A 12,578-nucleotide genomic window follows, 5' to 3' on the forward strand; every position below is an offset into this window, starting at 1 on the left:
ATTAGAAATAACTAATCCTATAAATTTTGACTTTATAAGGAATAAAACACACTCATACTCCGTTTAACATGGTGAGGGTTATTACAGCCTTACTCCTTACCAGAAGGAGTTACATATGTCAGTGCTTTTCTTTAACATGAACTCGTATTTGTTAGATTTATTAACAGCTGCAGCTCAAAACAGCCATGACCACTTTGTCTATAGTTTCTGTTCTATATAAACTGGATTTTTTATCTGGAGGTTTAAGTAGGTCATCCCTATGAGGGGATTTGGGTAAGTGATGATGGTTCCTCAGAAGGATTATTATTGTGGTCATTAACTCAATTGAATTTTCCTTTTCTTATTGGAATCATATTAGAATCATATATGTTGTTGTCTTACTGTCTATCAAACCCCTCATTCAAATCATCAGCTGTTAAGCCACCAACCAGTTATATTTGTAATTTATATGCTGTAAATCTCTTCTCATAAATCTCCTCTTGGGATGATTCTGATAATTAATATTGAGCTTTGCCTACAGAAACCGTCTCCGTGCTGTTGATCCAATAACAAAACGTCTGACGTAGTATTCTGAGGAACAGTAAAACTGTCAGCGATGGTTCTTCCAACAAAATCTACAACCATGTTAGGCAACAATGCTTTTGCAAAATGCAAGCTACAAGTTTTTATAGTTTCGCTGTTTTTAATTGTGCTGTGTGTTTGTGAGCTTCTTGTTTAATACCCTTTTGGCTCGGTCTTGTCTATAAATTATGGCTCTTTTCAGCATGATCGTGCTGCTTTACTAGATGGATGGATGGAGGAATGAATTTGTCAGTGCGTAACACCACTTACCCTCCTGTAGCACTACGATGCCGAAATATTTTCTCATAATTCCAAACCACAGATGCTTCATTTGCTCTGGGTCAGGGGAGGCTAACTGCTGCATGCAAAAGCCCATATGGGACAAGCACTGAAGAGGAACCAAAACTCAATAAACATGGCACTGGGGAGGGAAGGAGTTCAAGGGTGTGCTTGTCATGATGGAGGCTACAGTGAGCGCTCCAGTGGCTGCTGGGGTTTTGATGCTGTAATGTGAAACGGCTGGGGAAAAGAGGACTACAATTCCCCTCTTTGTCTGGTCTCCGCCCCAGCATCACCCCTCTCTCTTCTCCTCAGTGGACCCTTACCGTAGTCAAACTCATCATCTCCCTCTCCGCCCGTCTCCACACGTCTGCCACCCATCACGCCGCCTTGATCACTTGTTCCCGCTCGTGTTCTGTCTTGCGTTACCGTTCTCGCTTCACGTCTTTTCTTTGTCTTTGCTCTTTTCTCACTGTCTGCTGTTTTATCTCCGCATTTCATCTGACGTGGACATCTGACCGTTTTGATTCTCACCATGTTTCTTGTTCTGCCATTTCCCCATATTGTGTCTCATTCATATGTTTTCCCATAAAGTGACCTCACACCAGAATGAAAATATTAATGCTGTCTCATCCTCTTCTCTTTCTTTCTTGTTCCTCAGTCTCCTGTTGTATCTGTGGGCTTTGCCAGGTTTCATCCCAACCTGGTGGTGGGGGGGACTTACTCGGGACAGATAGTCCTGTGGGACAACCGCAGTCACCGTCGGACTCCCGTCCAGAGGACTCCCCTCTCTGCTGCTGCACACACTGTAAGGCTGCCTCCATTCTCACTATGACACACAGTTAATGTCCAATACAGCAAACTGTGAACAGGGATGCTGCTTTTGACTCCTGTGTGACGGTCTTTGCAACATGAAGCAGTGTGGTCCACCACAAGCTCACAGCTTTTAATGACTGACTGCCTGGAAAGGCTGGGGCGAGGCGAGGTTCAACGCTCATGTGAAACACAAAGTTAGTTAGCTGGTAATTTAATTAATCCACTAAGTCAACTGTCAAGCAAAAAAATTATTTGCTAGATGCAGCTTCTCAAGTATGAAAATATCCTAGTTTTCAGTTTCATATGATTATTTGTTTCAAAATATTTTATCACTGTGGGCAATAGGAAATTGTGATGTGACAGGTTTTTTTTATTTTTTGACATTTCATAAACTGAACAAGTAATTAAATTTATGAAATAAAATCATCAAAAGTTCAATCAATAATGAAAACAGTTGTTAGTTGCAGCCATGGTGAAATAAGCTTTGACCTAAATGAAAAAGCTCCCTATTGTGCGTTGATTAGTTACGTAAAACAATTACAAAAAAATTATTCAAGCAGGACATTCCAGCAGAGAGTTAAAGATTTAAAAAACTGTCATATAAACACCCTGATTAAATCATATTACAGCATACTGTTTTGAGTAGCACAGCATTGCAATTTTTTTAACATGATAATGTCATGAACCTCCAGCTTTGAGACTGATTATTTTTCCACAGTAGAAAAACACACACACACACACACACACACACACACACACACACTTGACATAACTAAAAAGACAGCTCAGTTAAGATGTGAACTTGCTGACCCTCAACAAGTTACTAACTAATATGCACGAGCAATATCTTAAGACTACAGGGATATAGCTGTAGGCATGTAGACACACACACACACACACACACACACACACACACACACACACACCATTGTTGCTGTTGGTTTAAATCCCAAATATGAGGCTATTGCTCTTGTCCTGTCCGGTCAGTGAGTCCAGCCAGCTAGCATGGTGCTGATTGCTGAATGGATTCTTTGTGTTGCCCAGTACACAAATCAATTACTGCCCAGTAACGACATCGTGCTTTGACACACTGCTGTGGATCTGCACAGCAGCGGATGTCCCAAACGGTGGGGAACGAGCGCACACTGGCATGTGGGCTGTCTGCTGTGAGCTGCTACAACCGTTGGTCCACACGGTATCTAATGATGTCATGTGTTTAAGGGTATTACATTACATTATCATTTGAGAACCATGTTGAAAATCTAATTTCATCATTACATCAGCATATGAAATGTTATGTCCCAGGCAGCCTACTGTAGTTATCCAGATATTTAGTAGAGCATTTCAGTGCTGTAATCATTTTCCAAGTTCTGAGATATTGAAAGCATTTTTTTTTGCACTGTGCAAATGTGTATCTCCACCCAACTCACCCATTTTGTTTGCCTGTGTGTCTTTATGTCTTTGTGTGTGTGTGTGTGTGTAGCACCCAGTGTACTGTGTGAACGTGGTCGGCACACAGAATGCCAACAACCTGATCACTGTGTCTACAGATGGCAGGATGTGCTCCTGGAGTCTGGACATGCTCTCCCAGCCGCAGGTACACACACACACTCCACACTCATCCACACAACCTGCTGAGTCAGATAGACTCACTCCAGTCCAATGCTGGGACTGTAAAGACTAAGATCATTTTATTACTCAATACTAGACAAAATGAAAGGTTAAAATGCAGATTGTCGTGTTCGTGGATCTGGTATTCCACATTCATTTTATATAACTGTTCATTTTATGTGTGTGTGTGTATATCGGCTCACTTCACTGCTTTCCTCTGTGTGCGTGTGTGTGTCTGTAGGAGACCATGGAACTGGTGTACAATAAATCCAAACCTGTGGCGGTGACAGGCATGGCTTTTCCCACGGGAGATGTTAATAACTATGTGGTCGGGAGTGAGGAGGGCACTGTGTACACTGCATCCAGACATGGCAGGTTTGTGGACACACACACACAGAAAACAACATAGAAAAGTCTTTGCTGGATCATTTATGCATGTTTTGACTGGTGTTTTAAGGCTTAATGCACTTGTAATATTTTTGCTCAGATAACATTGCAGTAAAATTATTCTGCAAAAAAAATCTACATTTAGAAAGTCAACAAACACTGAGTTTTTTTTCCTTTAATTATGTAAATTCAAGTATTTTTGCTTTGTTACCTTTAATGAACAAGTAAAAGGATTAGAATTGTTTGAGGAAAATTAAATGGATTATTTTCTCTCAATTTAAGTAGTTAATTGTTTCATTTTTAATCAAAACTCCCTGGCTGTGTTGTAAATTTATTTTGAGCCTTGGTGAACTGCTTTACTGCCTTTTATTTAAACAAGCTGAGATCGCTAAAACACCACAGAGCTGAACCACCCTTGTCCCCATTCCTCAGTAAGGCGGGTATCTGTGAGATGTTCGAGGGTCACCAGGGGCCCGTGACGGGCATCAGCTGCCACAGCGCAGTGGGCGCCGTTGACTTTTCCCACCTCTTCATCACATCCTCCTTCGACTGGACCGTCAAACTTTGGAGCACCAAGGTACGGTGTGTGTGTGTGTGTGCGTGTGCGTATGTGTGAGTGCAAGACAGGAGGAGAGAAAAGAGAAAGAGAAAGAGAGAGAGGATGGGTGGGGGGTTGATTGTGGACTCTGAGAGGCTGTAGAGAGAGAGAGAGAGAAATTGTGTGTGTGGCAGATTGAACTAGTTAGTGGGTGGGGGGGCTGAGTCCTGTAGGGGAGCAACTTCTTGGCAAATCAGTCTTTCTCTTACTACTTGTGTTTCTGCTTGTGTGTGGGAATAAGTTGGATAAGTTCTGTTTCTGGGTATATGAATACTGTGTCGGTTTGTAATGAAAGTATTCAATAGCAGAGTGACACAATTTGGGTCTTTGTCAAGTTGCACTTATTGCTCCACAAATGGATATGACCTATCGATTTATTTCACCTGAATTATGCCTGTCTGGCAGGTTGTGTGCTGCCCCACTATAAGATCTACTAATAATTGCTGTAGTTTTACAGAACAGGTGTACAGCCAATATGACAGAAGTAGGCCAGATGTTTTTACAAAATCAGCAGAAGGTTTTCCCATGAGACTCTGTGCGGGTCAGTCAAGTTGTTCCACACCAAACTCATCCAACCATGTCTTTATGGACTTTGCTTTGTGCACTGGGACACAGTCATGATAGAATAGAAAAGGACCTTCCCCAAACTGTTGCCACAAAGTTGCAAGCATAGTATTGTCCAAAATGTCTCGATATGATGAAACATTAAGATTTCCCTTCACTTGAAGTAAGAGGCCAAGCCTGAACCCTGAGAAACAGCCCCATAAAGAGGTATGTCTGGATACTTTTATCTATATAGTGTATGAGCGGGTACTGATGAGCATCAGTTAGATTCACTGAGGTGCCATCACTGAATCTGACCACACACTCCAAAGGCGAGTACTCCCCCTCTTGCTGGTTTTTGCGTGACCTCCGCCACTCAGAGCATTTGTTCTCCTTTCAAGTTGAGAGGACAAACTCCATTTCAGTGGCAGTAAAAAGGAAACTGTCACTTGTTTCTGTCAAAGTGAGTGTTAGAGAATAGAAAAGCTAGTTAATACAGTCAAAGACATTTTTTTGTGTGGGTGGTGGTGAGACACAGAGGAGCACACTCAGTTACAGAGAGAAGAAATGCTGCAATGAAAACAGGATTATAAGATGAGATGTCTCATTGTAAAAATTCATGTTGAACGAGCTGAGTGGAACCGAGGAAAGACTGGTGAGGATTAAGAAGAAAACAGGACATTGGAAAAGGCTGGAAATCACTAGTAAAGTCTGTCTCAGGTGCAAAAGATAAAAGGTAATGGGATAGCAAGACGTAGCAGTACAGGTAATGCAGACTGCGGGCAGGAAAAAGAAAATAGAGAGAGGGAGGAAACTGGGCAGAGTCGGCAGGGGAGAATGAGGGGAAATGGGCCTTGAGGTGTTTTAAAGTCAAGAAAAAGCTTCATGCTTAATAGTGAAGGTGATGCTAATGTTGAAGGACAGCGGCATCAACATGAGCAGGACATCAAACAGCAAACACAGGCAGAAATCAAAGAGAGAGCCATTCAATCAGAGGAAAATACATAATGCATATTGCATAATACCTTCAACTTTATGCCAGATCCAGTTACAGCTTTCATACTTGGCTTCGACAGGCAGTAAAACATTCTGATGAATTTTAGCTCATGTTTGCATGCAGTCAGTCCATAAGTCTTATGCAAAGGGTCCCGTGACACATATTAAAACATTTCTGTGGATTTTCATCAGAAGAGTGTGTTATTTCTCAGGATTTGGGAATTCCCTTTCCTTTGAGGGGCACCGCAGGAATGTGTGTCTGTCTCTTATCCCACATAACCCATATTTGTGTGTGGGCAAGCAGAATACCTGAGTTTATGTGTGTGTGTGTGCGCGAATGTAGGCACATCACACATGCCTCCGGTACACCTTAAGCGAACTGCCTTTGCTTACCTAGAAGCCCCTCGAGGGTTGCCTTCAGCCCAACTGTTGTAAAACACACACACACGAATTCTCTTTGCATTCACACACACATTTGCCCTCACGGTTCAAAAGAAGACTGTCACACAGGAGTCTGCTGATGTTTTTACACTCAGTAGTGCAAATATTGCGGTTAGTGAAAACATGTCGAGTTGGCCAGAGTGTGAAGGCGTCGCGACAGCTGGGAGCAGGCTCATGATTGTGCATAAGTTGACCCCAAAACGAGCATCGACTAAGTGATTGGATGGAGAATAATCATTCTACATCTCTGTCAGTTCAGGTGACTGTTAAAACGTGACTGCGTGCTGAAAATTAGAACTTGATATTCAGTGAAGGATTTTGTTGCGGGTTTCTGTTTTAGCGCCGTTTGCGAAACATTTTCTCAGTCCCCTCGGTGTGTGTGGTTATTAAATCTGGTGTGAAGCTGACAAGCGAGTGGGATGTCGGTGATGCAGATGCAGCCAGGATGGAACCAGTGAAATTATACGACTGCTGCGGAAACTAGATGGTTTGGATCCCTCCGAAAGTCCAAGTGATGAGAGGTTTTCTGTGAGAATTTGTGACCGTCTGACTTTTGAGACGGCAGACGCAATCGTGTGAGTGATTGTACTACTGAAAAGTTAGTTTGTGTAATTTCAAGGGGATTTCATCACGCATGCACATCAGTGCCAAGGTCAGAAGAGGCACACTGGTGTATATTTTAGTATCTAAAGCAATGAACGCTCAGCTCAGCTTGCATCCATTCGCTCATTGTCTAAACTGCTTTATGTCAATAAATTGGTATCGCACCATGATGTGAACTCGCAATATCCATTGTTTCACTGATGGTTTTCCAGTTCAAACGTGCTAGGAGCTCCCCAGCTTCTCAGCAAAAGAGATAATGACAAGCACTTGCTTCATGTATGGCGCCACGAGGATTAAGCTTGATTTTAAGATTAGTTTTAAGACTTGTTGCTCCAACTCACTTTAGTTAAGATGGGTAGATTATGGACAGACTACAGCAAAATAGCAGTTTACAGTTAGAATAGTCAGTGGATACAAGGAGCACTTTAGTCCTCTCAACTCTGATATGATGTATTACTTTAAGTGAGAGGCTAAATACACCATCGATAACCTACACTATATAGAAAAAAAGTATCCAGACACATCCGGTTTCTGTTTCAGCATGACTGTGTCCCAGTGCACAAAGCAAAGCTCCACAAAGACATTGTTGGATGAGTTTGGTGTGGAAGAACTTGGCTGGCCCACTCAGAGCCCTGACCTCAACCCCATCAAACACCTTAGGGATGAACTGGGACAGAATGGGCAAAAGATTCCCACAGAAACACTCCAAAATCTAGTCTGTTGTAGGTGCAAAGCTGCCTGTGTATTTAGAATGTGACATCCCTGCTGATGAAAGGTGCAGGTGTCCCAATACTTTGGTGCATTTCAGAAACCACTTTTTCTAGCATTGTGTGGCATTGTTCATTGAGGTAGATTACTTAGTGCTATTATCGCTGCTTGGTAATACTGAAGAATAGAGGATGAGTTTAAAAAAAAAAACCAAAACAAAAAAACATGTAGTTACCAAGAAATGGGGACTAAAACAAGGGGGGGAGGGATGAGAGAGGGTGAGAGAAGGAACATAAACAGGAATCGCTCAGCTGATCGAATGCTGAAACTGTTAGATGGAGTAAAATGACCTCTGCTGTCACCCCGCCGGCTAGAAAACAGGTTCAATCGAGGCTTGAAATTGGCTCGGCTCTGTTTGTTTGTGTTTGTGTGTGTGTTTGTGTGTGTGTGTGTGTGTGGGTGGGTGTGTGTGTGTGCAGCGCTATCTGTCTGCAAGTCTCACAGCCTTTCAGAACAACTGTGGAGTGAGAGAGTAATGGTGATGGAGAAAAAGAGAAGATATGAGAGGAGGAGAAAGACGGAGAGAGAGAGAGAGAGAGGGACTACATTCTTTCATTTTCTCGTCCAGCCAACCTGTCTCCTGTCCTCCACTCCTCCCTCTCTACCTGTCAGGAATGCAGCTTGTAAGCCTCTGGAATCCTAACAGCCCGTCTGAGAGACTGGAATACACACACACACACACACACGCACACACACACGCACATACACACACGTATTAAGCCATATTCCCAGACTAATTTACTTCATCCTCCATCTTTAATTGCAGAACAATCAGTAGCCTTTAGCCAAGTGACTGCAGTCCATCCGTCAAATAGAAAGGAAGCAGATCACGTTGTGGAGGGGTGTGGGCGTAAAAGCTGTGAGTCTACAACAAAGTGTGCACGATGTTTGCACACGTCAAAAGACACTTGAATCGTTTAAATATTTAACCTACTTTCAAGGACTGTTTTCGTCACCCTGCCCTGAATTAAATTAGAGGTAGAACTACAGAAAAATTGTCTGATATTAACATATCACAAATGTATCTGTATTTGTATATATATATATTATATATATATGTGTGTGTGTGTGTGTACATTTGGGCCAACAGGTAACAGGAGGTAAACTGCAGGAGAAATGAAATGCCAGAGGTATGTTTTAGTTCACCAGGGAGCACCGACAAATGTATTCTTCAATAAGATAATATCACTATAGGTCTAAAAACAAACAAACAAAACACTGGTCTCACACACACACAACTATATCCAGCACCCCTCTCTCTCTCTGTTCATTGTCCAGCCCTCCTTTTCCTCCCATTTCCATCTCTTCCCATCTCTCTGCCTCAGACAGCTGTTGTGTTGAGGTTACAGTACACCTTGTGGAGGGGCCCTCCCTTTCATCTCTCCCAGCGGTTTTATGGTGCTGTGTGAATGTGCGAGGCTTTTTAATTAGGCGCTGCACCCAGACAGGCCCCAAGGCTGAGGCAGCGCCACTCTGTCTGAAGCTCGCTCACTCCCTCTCTCCATTCCTTCTCTCTCTCTCTCTCTCTGTCTTTCTTTTCTTTCTATCTCTAGTGTGTCTAGTGTGTACTATAATCCCTGTCTCTCTCTTTCCTTTTCTCATTCACACACACTTACATAGTAAATCCTCTTTTTTTTTTCCTCTTTCAGCACAACAAGCCTCTGTACTCGTTTGAGGACAATGCCGACTATGTGTACGACGTCATGTGGTCGCCCGTACACCCCGCGATCTTCGCTGCCGTGGATGGCATGGGTCGCTTAGACCTGTGGAACCTCAACAACGACACTGAGGTGTGTGTGTGAATATAGGTCATTATGGGTGTGTTTTTTGTGTCATCCCTTTTTGTGTTGATGTGTGTGTATGTGTGTTGGGTGTCCTCAGGGCCTGTTGCTGGGCCTCAGCCCAAACCACACAACCAAACACCCAAGCCTTTTTCCCTCCCATCAACCGCCCCACCACCACCACCACGAACCCCTCCACATCCCTCCCTACACACACGAATTCAAGATTCCCCCGTGGGCGTTTCCCACAGCTCTCGCTTTAAATCAGACTTAGTGACATCTCCTCGTCCCGGCTCCCACCCAGACGTCCCGCCAACATTCCTGCAACTTCTGTCCAACGTTCAGGCAACGTCGGGACCCCAGCTCTTCCTCTCATGTGCCTCACACACTGTGTCTCATCAGCGAAGGCCACAGATGTGTGCAGAGAGCCCCAGCCCTCAGTCTGCAGTCCCATGCTGGAGTTGAAAATAATGAAAGGCGAAAGTTCAGGCTGGGGGTTGAGTTTCTCAGTGCTTTGGGGCAGGATTTATTTTCAGAAGAGAGCATTTGAGTCCAGTAAAAGAAAGATTATCTAATTAAACAGCTTAATTATATCTATATAATATTAAATATATAATAAGTAAATAAGATAATTCAGTTGAGATTGATACTGTTTTGGAAAAGCAGGTATGTAATTTATGGTATGGTAATTTTATTAAACAAATCATGTACATTTATTTGTTTTTTGATTAAAGGAAAAGTTTTGGAAATAAGTCACTGAGTTTTATATCAAACCGTTAGATAAGAAGGTTGATACCCCTCTTGTGTCTGTACGGTAAATTTGAACTTGCTGTCAGCCACTGGTTAGCTTAGCTTACCATAAAGACTGGAAGCAGTGAGAAGCAGCCAGCCTGCCTCTGTCCAAACTGTAAAGATGGACGACATGAGAGCCATTTAGACACTGATCATTTTAGATGGTTTTATCACAGCGATTCTGTATGCACAAGTCTTCATTTTTCTGATAAGTTTGGTTTAAATTATTTGATACCATAAAAAGGCGGCGAAATGTCATGATTGACAGCTAAGCTCTACTCGCGATTGGGTCAGATAGGTGGTAATTCAATCTCGTGCTCTCCACCACACGATCACTACTGTGCACACTCAGGCTTCAGATAACGTTATCAGCAAAAGATGGCAGCACTCGTATCCAGGATCTTTTCAGTTCGAAGTTCAAGCTCAAAAGCTTTTACGCTTTTATTTGAATTAAACAAATGAGATACACAGATCAGCCGCGACTCTAAGACTGCAGACAGGTGAAGTGAATAAAATTAATCATATCTTTACAATGCAGTGTTCTGCGAGGAAACCTTGGGTTCTGGCAATCATGTGTATGTTCCCATGGGACCCAAACTACCCCCGAGGTCCTGTGTCCTGTCCCCTGACAGGGCAGAGCTGTTTTGGCAGCACAAGAGGGACCTACAGAATATTTTATATACAGGTGGTTTTAAAGTTGTGGCTAATCTGTGCATAACATGTTAAGTAGTGCGATTCAGAGGTGCTCACATACTTTTTTGATTTTTTAACTCCAGATGAAAGCAGCCTCTGTGTTTGCCGCTGTGTCCAGTCTTAATGCTAATCTAATTAACTGTCTCTTGGCTGTAGCTTAACATTGAAGGGACATACATCAGTATGGTATCAATTTTATAATCTAATTTGGCAAGAACACAAATTAGCGTGCTTTCCAAAGTGTTGAACTATTCCTTTAAGGAAGAAAAAGTTTTATGAGGATATCTTCAGCCTTGAGTCTGCAGACCATACATTGATACAACTCTGATGGTGTGTACCAAACCTTTGATCAGTCAGGTAAAAGTAGGGATGAAAGGATCCTCCATTATCCGTCCCTCTTGGCTTCAGTGGAGACAACACAGTGTCTACAGATGCTCTCTTCCCTGTCTCATGATGCTCTGCTACCTCTCATGTCCTTGGAGCCCTTTCATACCATCCACATATAAAATTCACAGCTCATCTCCCAGGATTTTATGTTACATCTCAGTTCTCACGTCTCATCTTTTAACCCCAACACTCAGCCTCACTGATCTCATCATTGGCGTCTTCCCTCTGCAGCGCAGATGGCAAATTTCCCATGGTTCCCCCAACAGCAGCCTTTTCACCGACAGAGGAAGAGTTCATTATCGACGGCCTAACTCAACTAACAATGTGCTTTATGAGAAACATTTGCTCATGCACACACACGCACACACACACAAACGGATGTACCAAACACGTGTGTACACATTCACTCATATGCAGTCAGTCTAATAGCAACAGACTTCCATTGTTGCCATCATATTAAAAACACACAGTCATAACGACACTAACAGAGTAGTGTGTGGCGCGCCTGGTTCTCATTTCCAGCGCACACGCACACACACAGACACAGACACATACAGCCAATTTAAAGCGCTCAGTTCAGATCCACTCGAGCAGAGCGGTGGAAGCTAGCAGGCTAATGGCAGTCAGGCTGTGGTTAGCGTTGCTTTAAATACGCAGAAGCTCAGTGTGTGAGGCGACATGATGCCATGGCCTCTGTCTCCACTGGTGACATGTGTCAGACTCGCCTGCCACATGTCAGGAACAGTTTATGGAAACACTGCAGATGGTTTTAAGTTTTTAAAGGTGCAACATGAGCACTGCTGTTTGCTAAAAAAGAGCACTGGCTCACCCACAACAGCAATGAACAGCAGTTATTATGGAGTAAATAGCCTTGTGTGCGTCCACATTTGAATGAGAAGTGGTAAATTTGACAGTAATGTTTTTGTAACCTCCAGAGTATTTGAATAAAGTGCAAAATTAGACTAGAATGGCATAATGGTCCCGTTTTACAACAAACATTAAGAATAGCTTAAACTGCAATTACAGTCATTAAATAAAAAGAAATAAGGACAATAGTCATTGTTTTTCAGCCTCTAGAGGTCGCATGAGAGCAAAACAAATGGGTGCTTTGTTTCATTGATAAAGTATAATAAAATTTCTCGCATCAGATGTTTTCAGATATATTTCAGTGTACTGTTCAGGTTTTTGAACCGGCCGCCATATTGAAAAGTGATGCAGGGGGACTCACATGCGCTAAGATGCAGCCAGCCCGCCTACCAAAACAAAGAACAGAGAAGCTCAGATTACAACACACACATAGAGAGATTTTGATTTTCTCTGCT

The 12,578-nt window shown here is 42.8% G+C and overlaps 1 protein-coding gene across 11 annotated transcripts in view; it reads left to right on the plus strand.

Moving 5' to 3' along the window:
• Positions 1–12,578, plus strand: part of LOC124074151 (cytoplasmic dynein 1 intermediate chain 1) — a 48,699-nt gene that overhangs the window by 31,915 nt on the left and 4,206 nt on the right. For 10 of the 11 annotated variants that reach the window (XM_046416780.1, XM_046416785.1, XM_046416787.1 and 7 more), the window contains 5 exons: positions 1,502–1,648; positions 3,140–3,253; positions 3,509–3,642; positions 4,087–4,231; positions 9,253–9,393. In XM_046416780.1, the coding sequence (XP_046272736.1) occupies positions 1,502–1,648; positions 3,140–3,253; positions 3,509–3,642; positions 4,087–4,231; positions 9,253–9,393 (681 nt within the window). Of the gene's footprint in view, positions 1–1,501; positions 1,649–3,139; positions 3,254–3,508; positions 3,643–4,086; positions 4,232–9,252; positions 9,394–9,484; positions 9,961–12,578 lie in introns of those variants that run through there. The other variant, XM_046416788.1, reaches the window with a different exon arrangement.

This window comes from Scatophagus argus, chromosome 17, assembly GCF_020382885.2.
Source record: "Scatophagus argus isolate fScaArg1 chromosome 17, fScaArg1.pri, whole genome shotgun sequence".
NCBI classification, from domain to species: domain Eukaryota; kingdom Metazoa; phylum Chordata; class Actinopteri; family Scatophagidae; genus Scatophagus; species Scatophagus argus.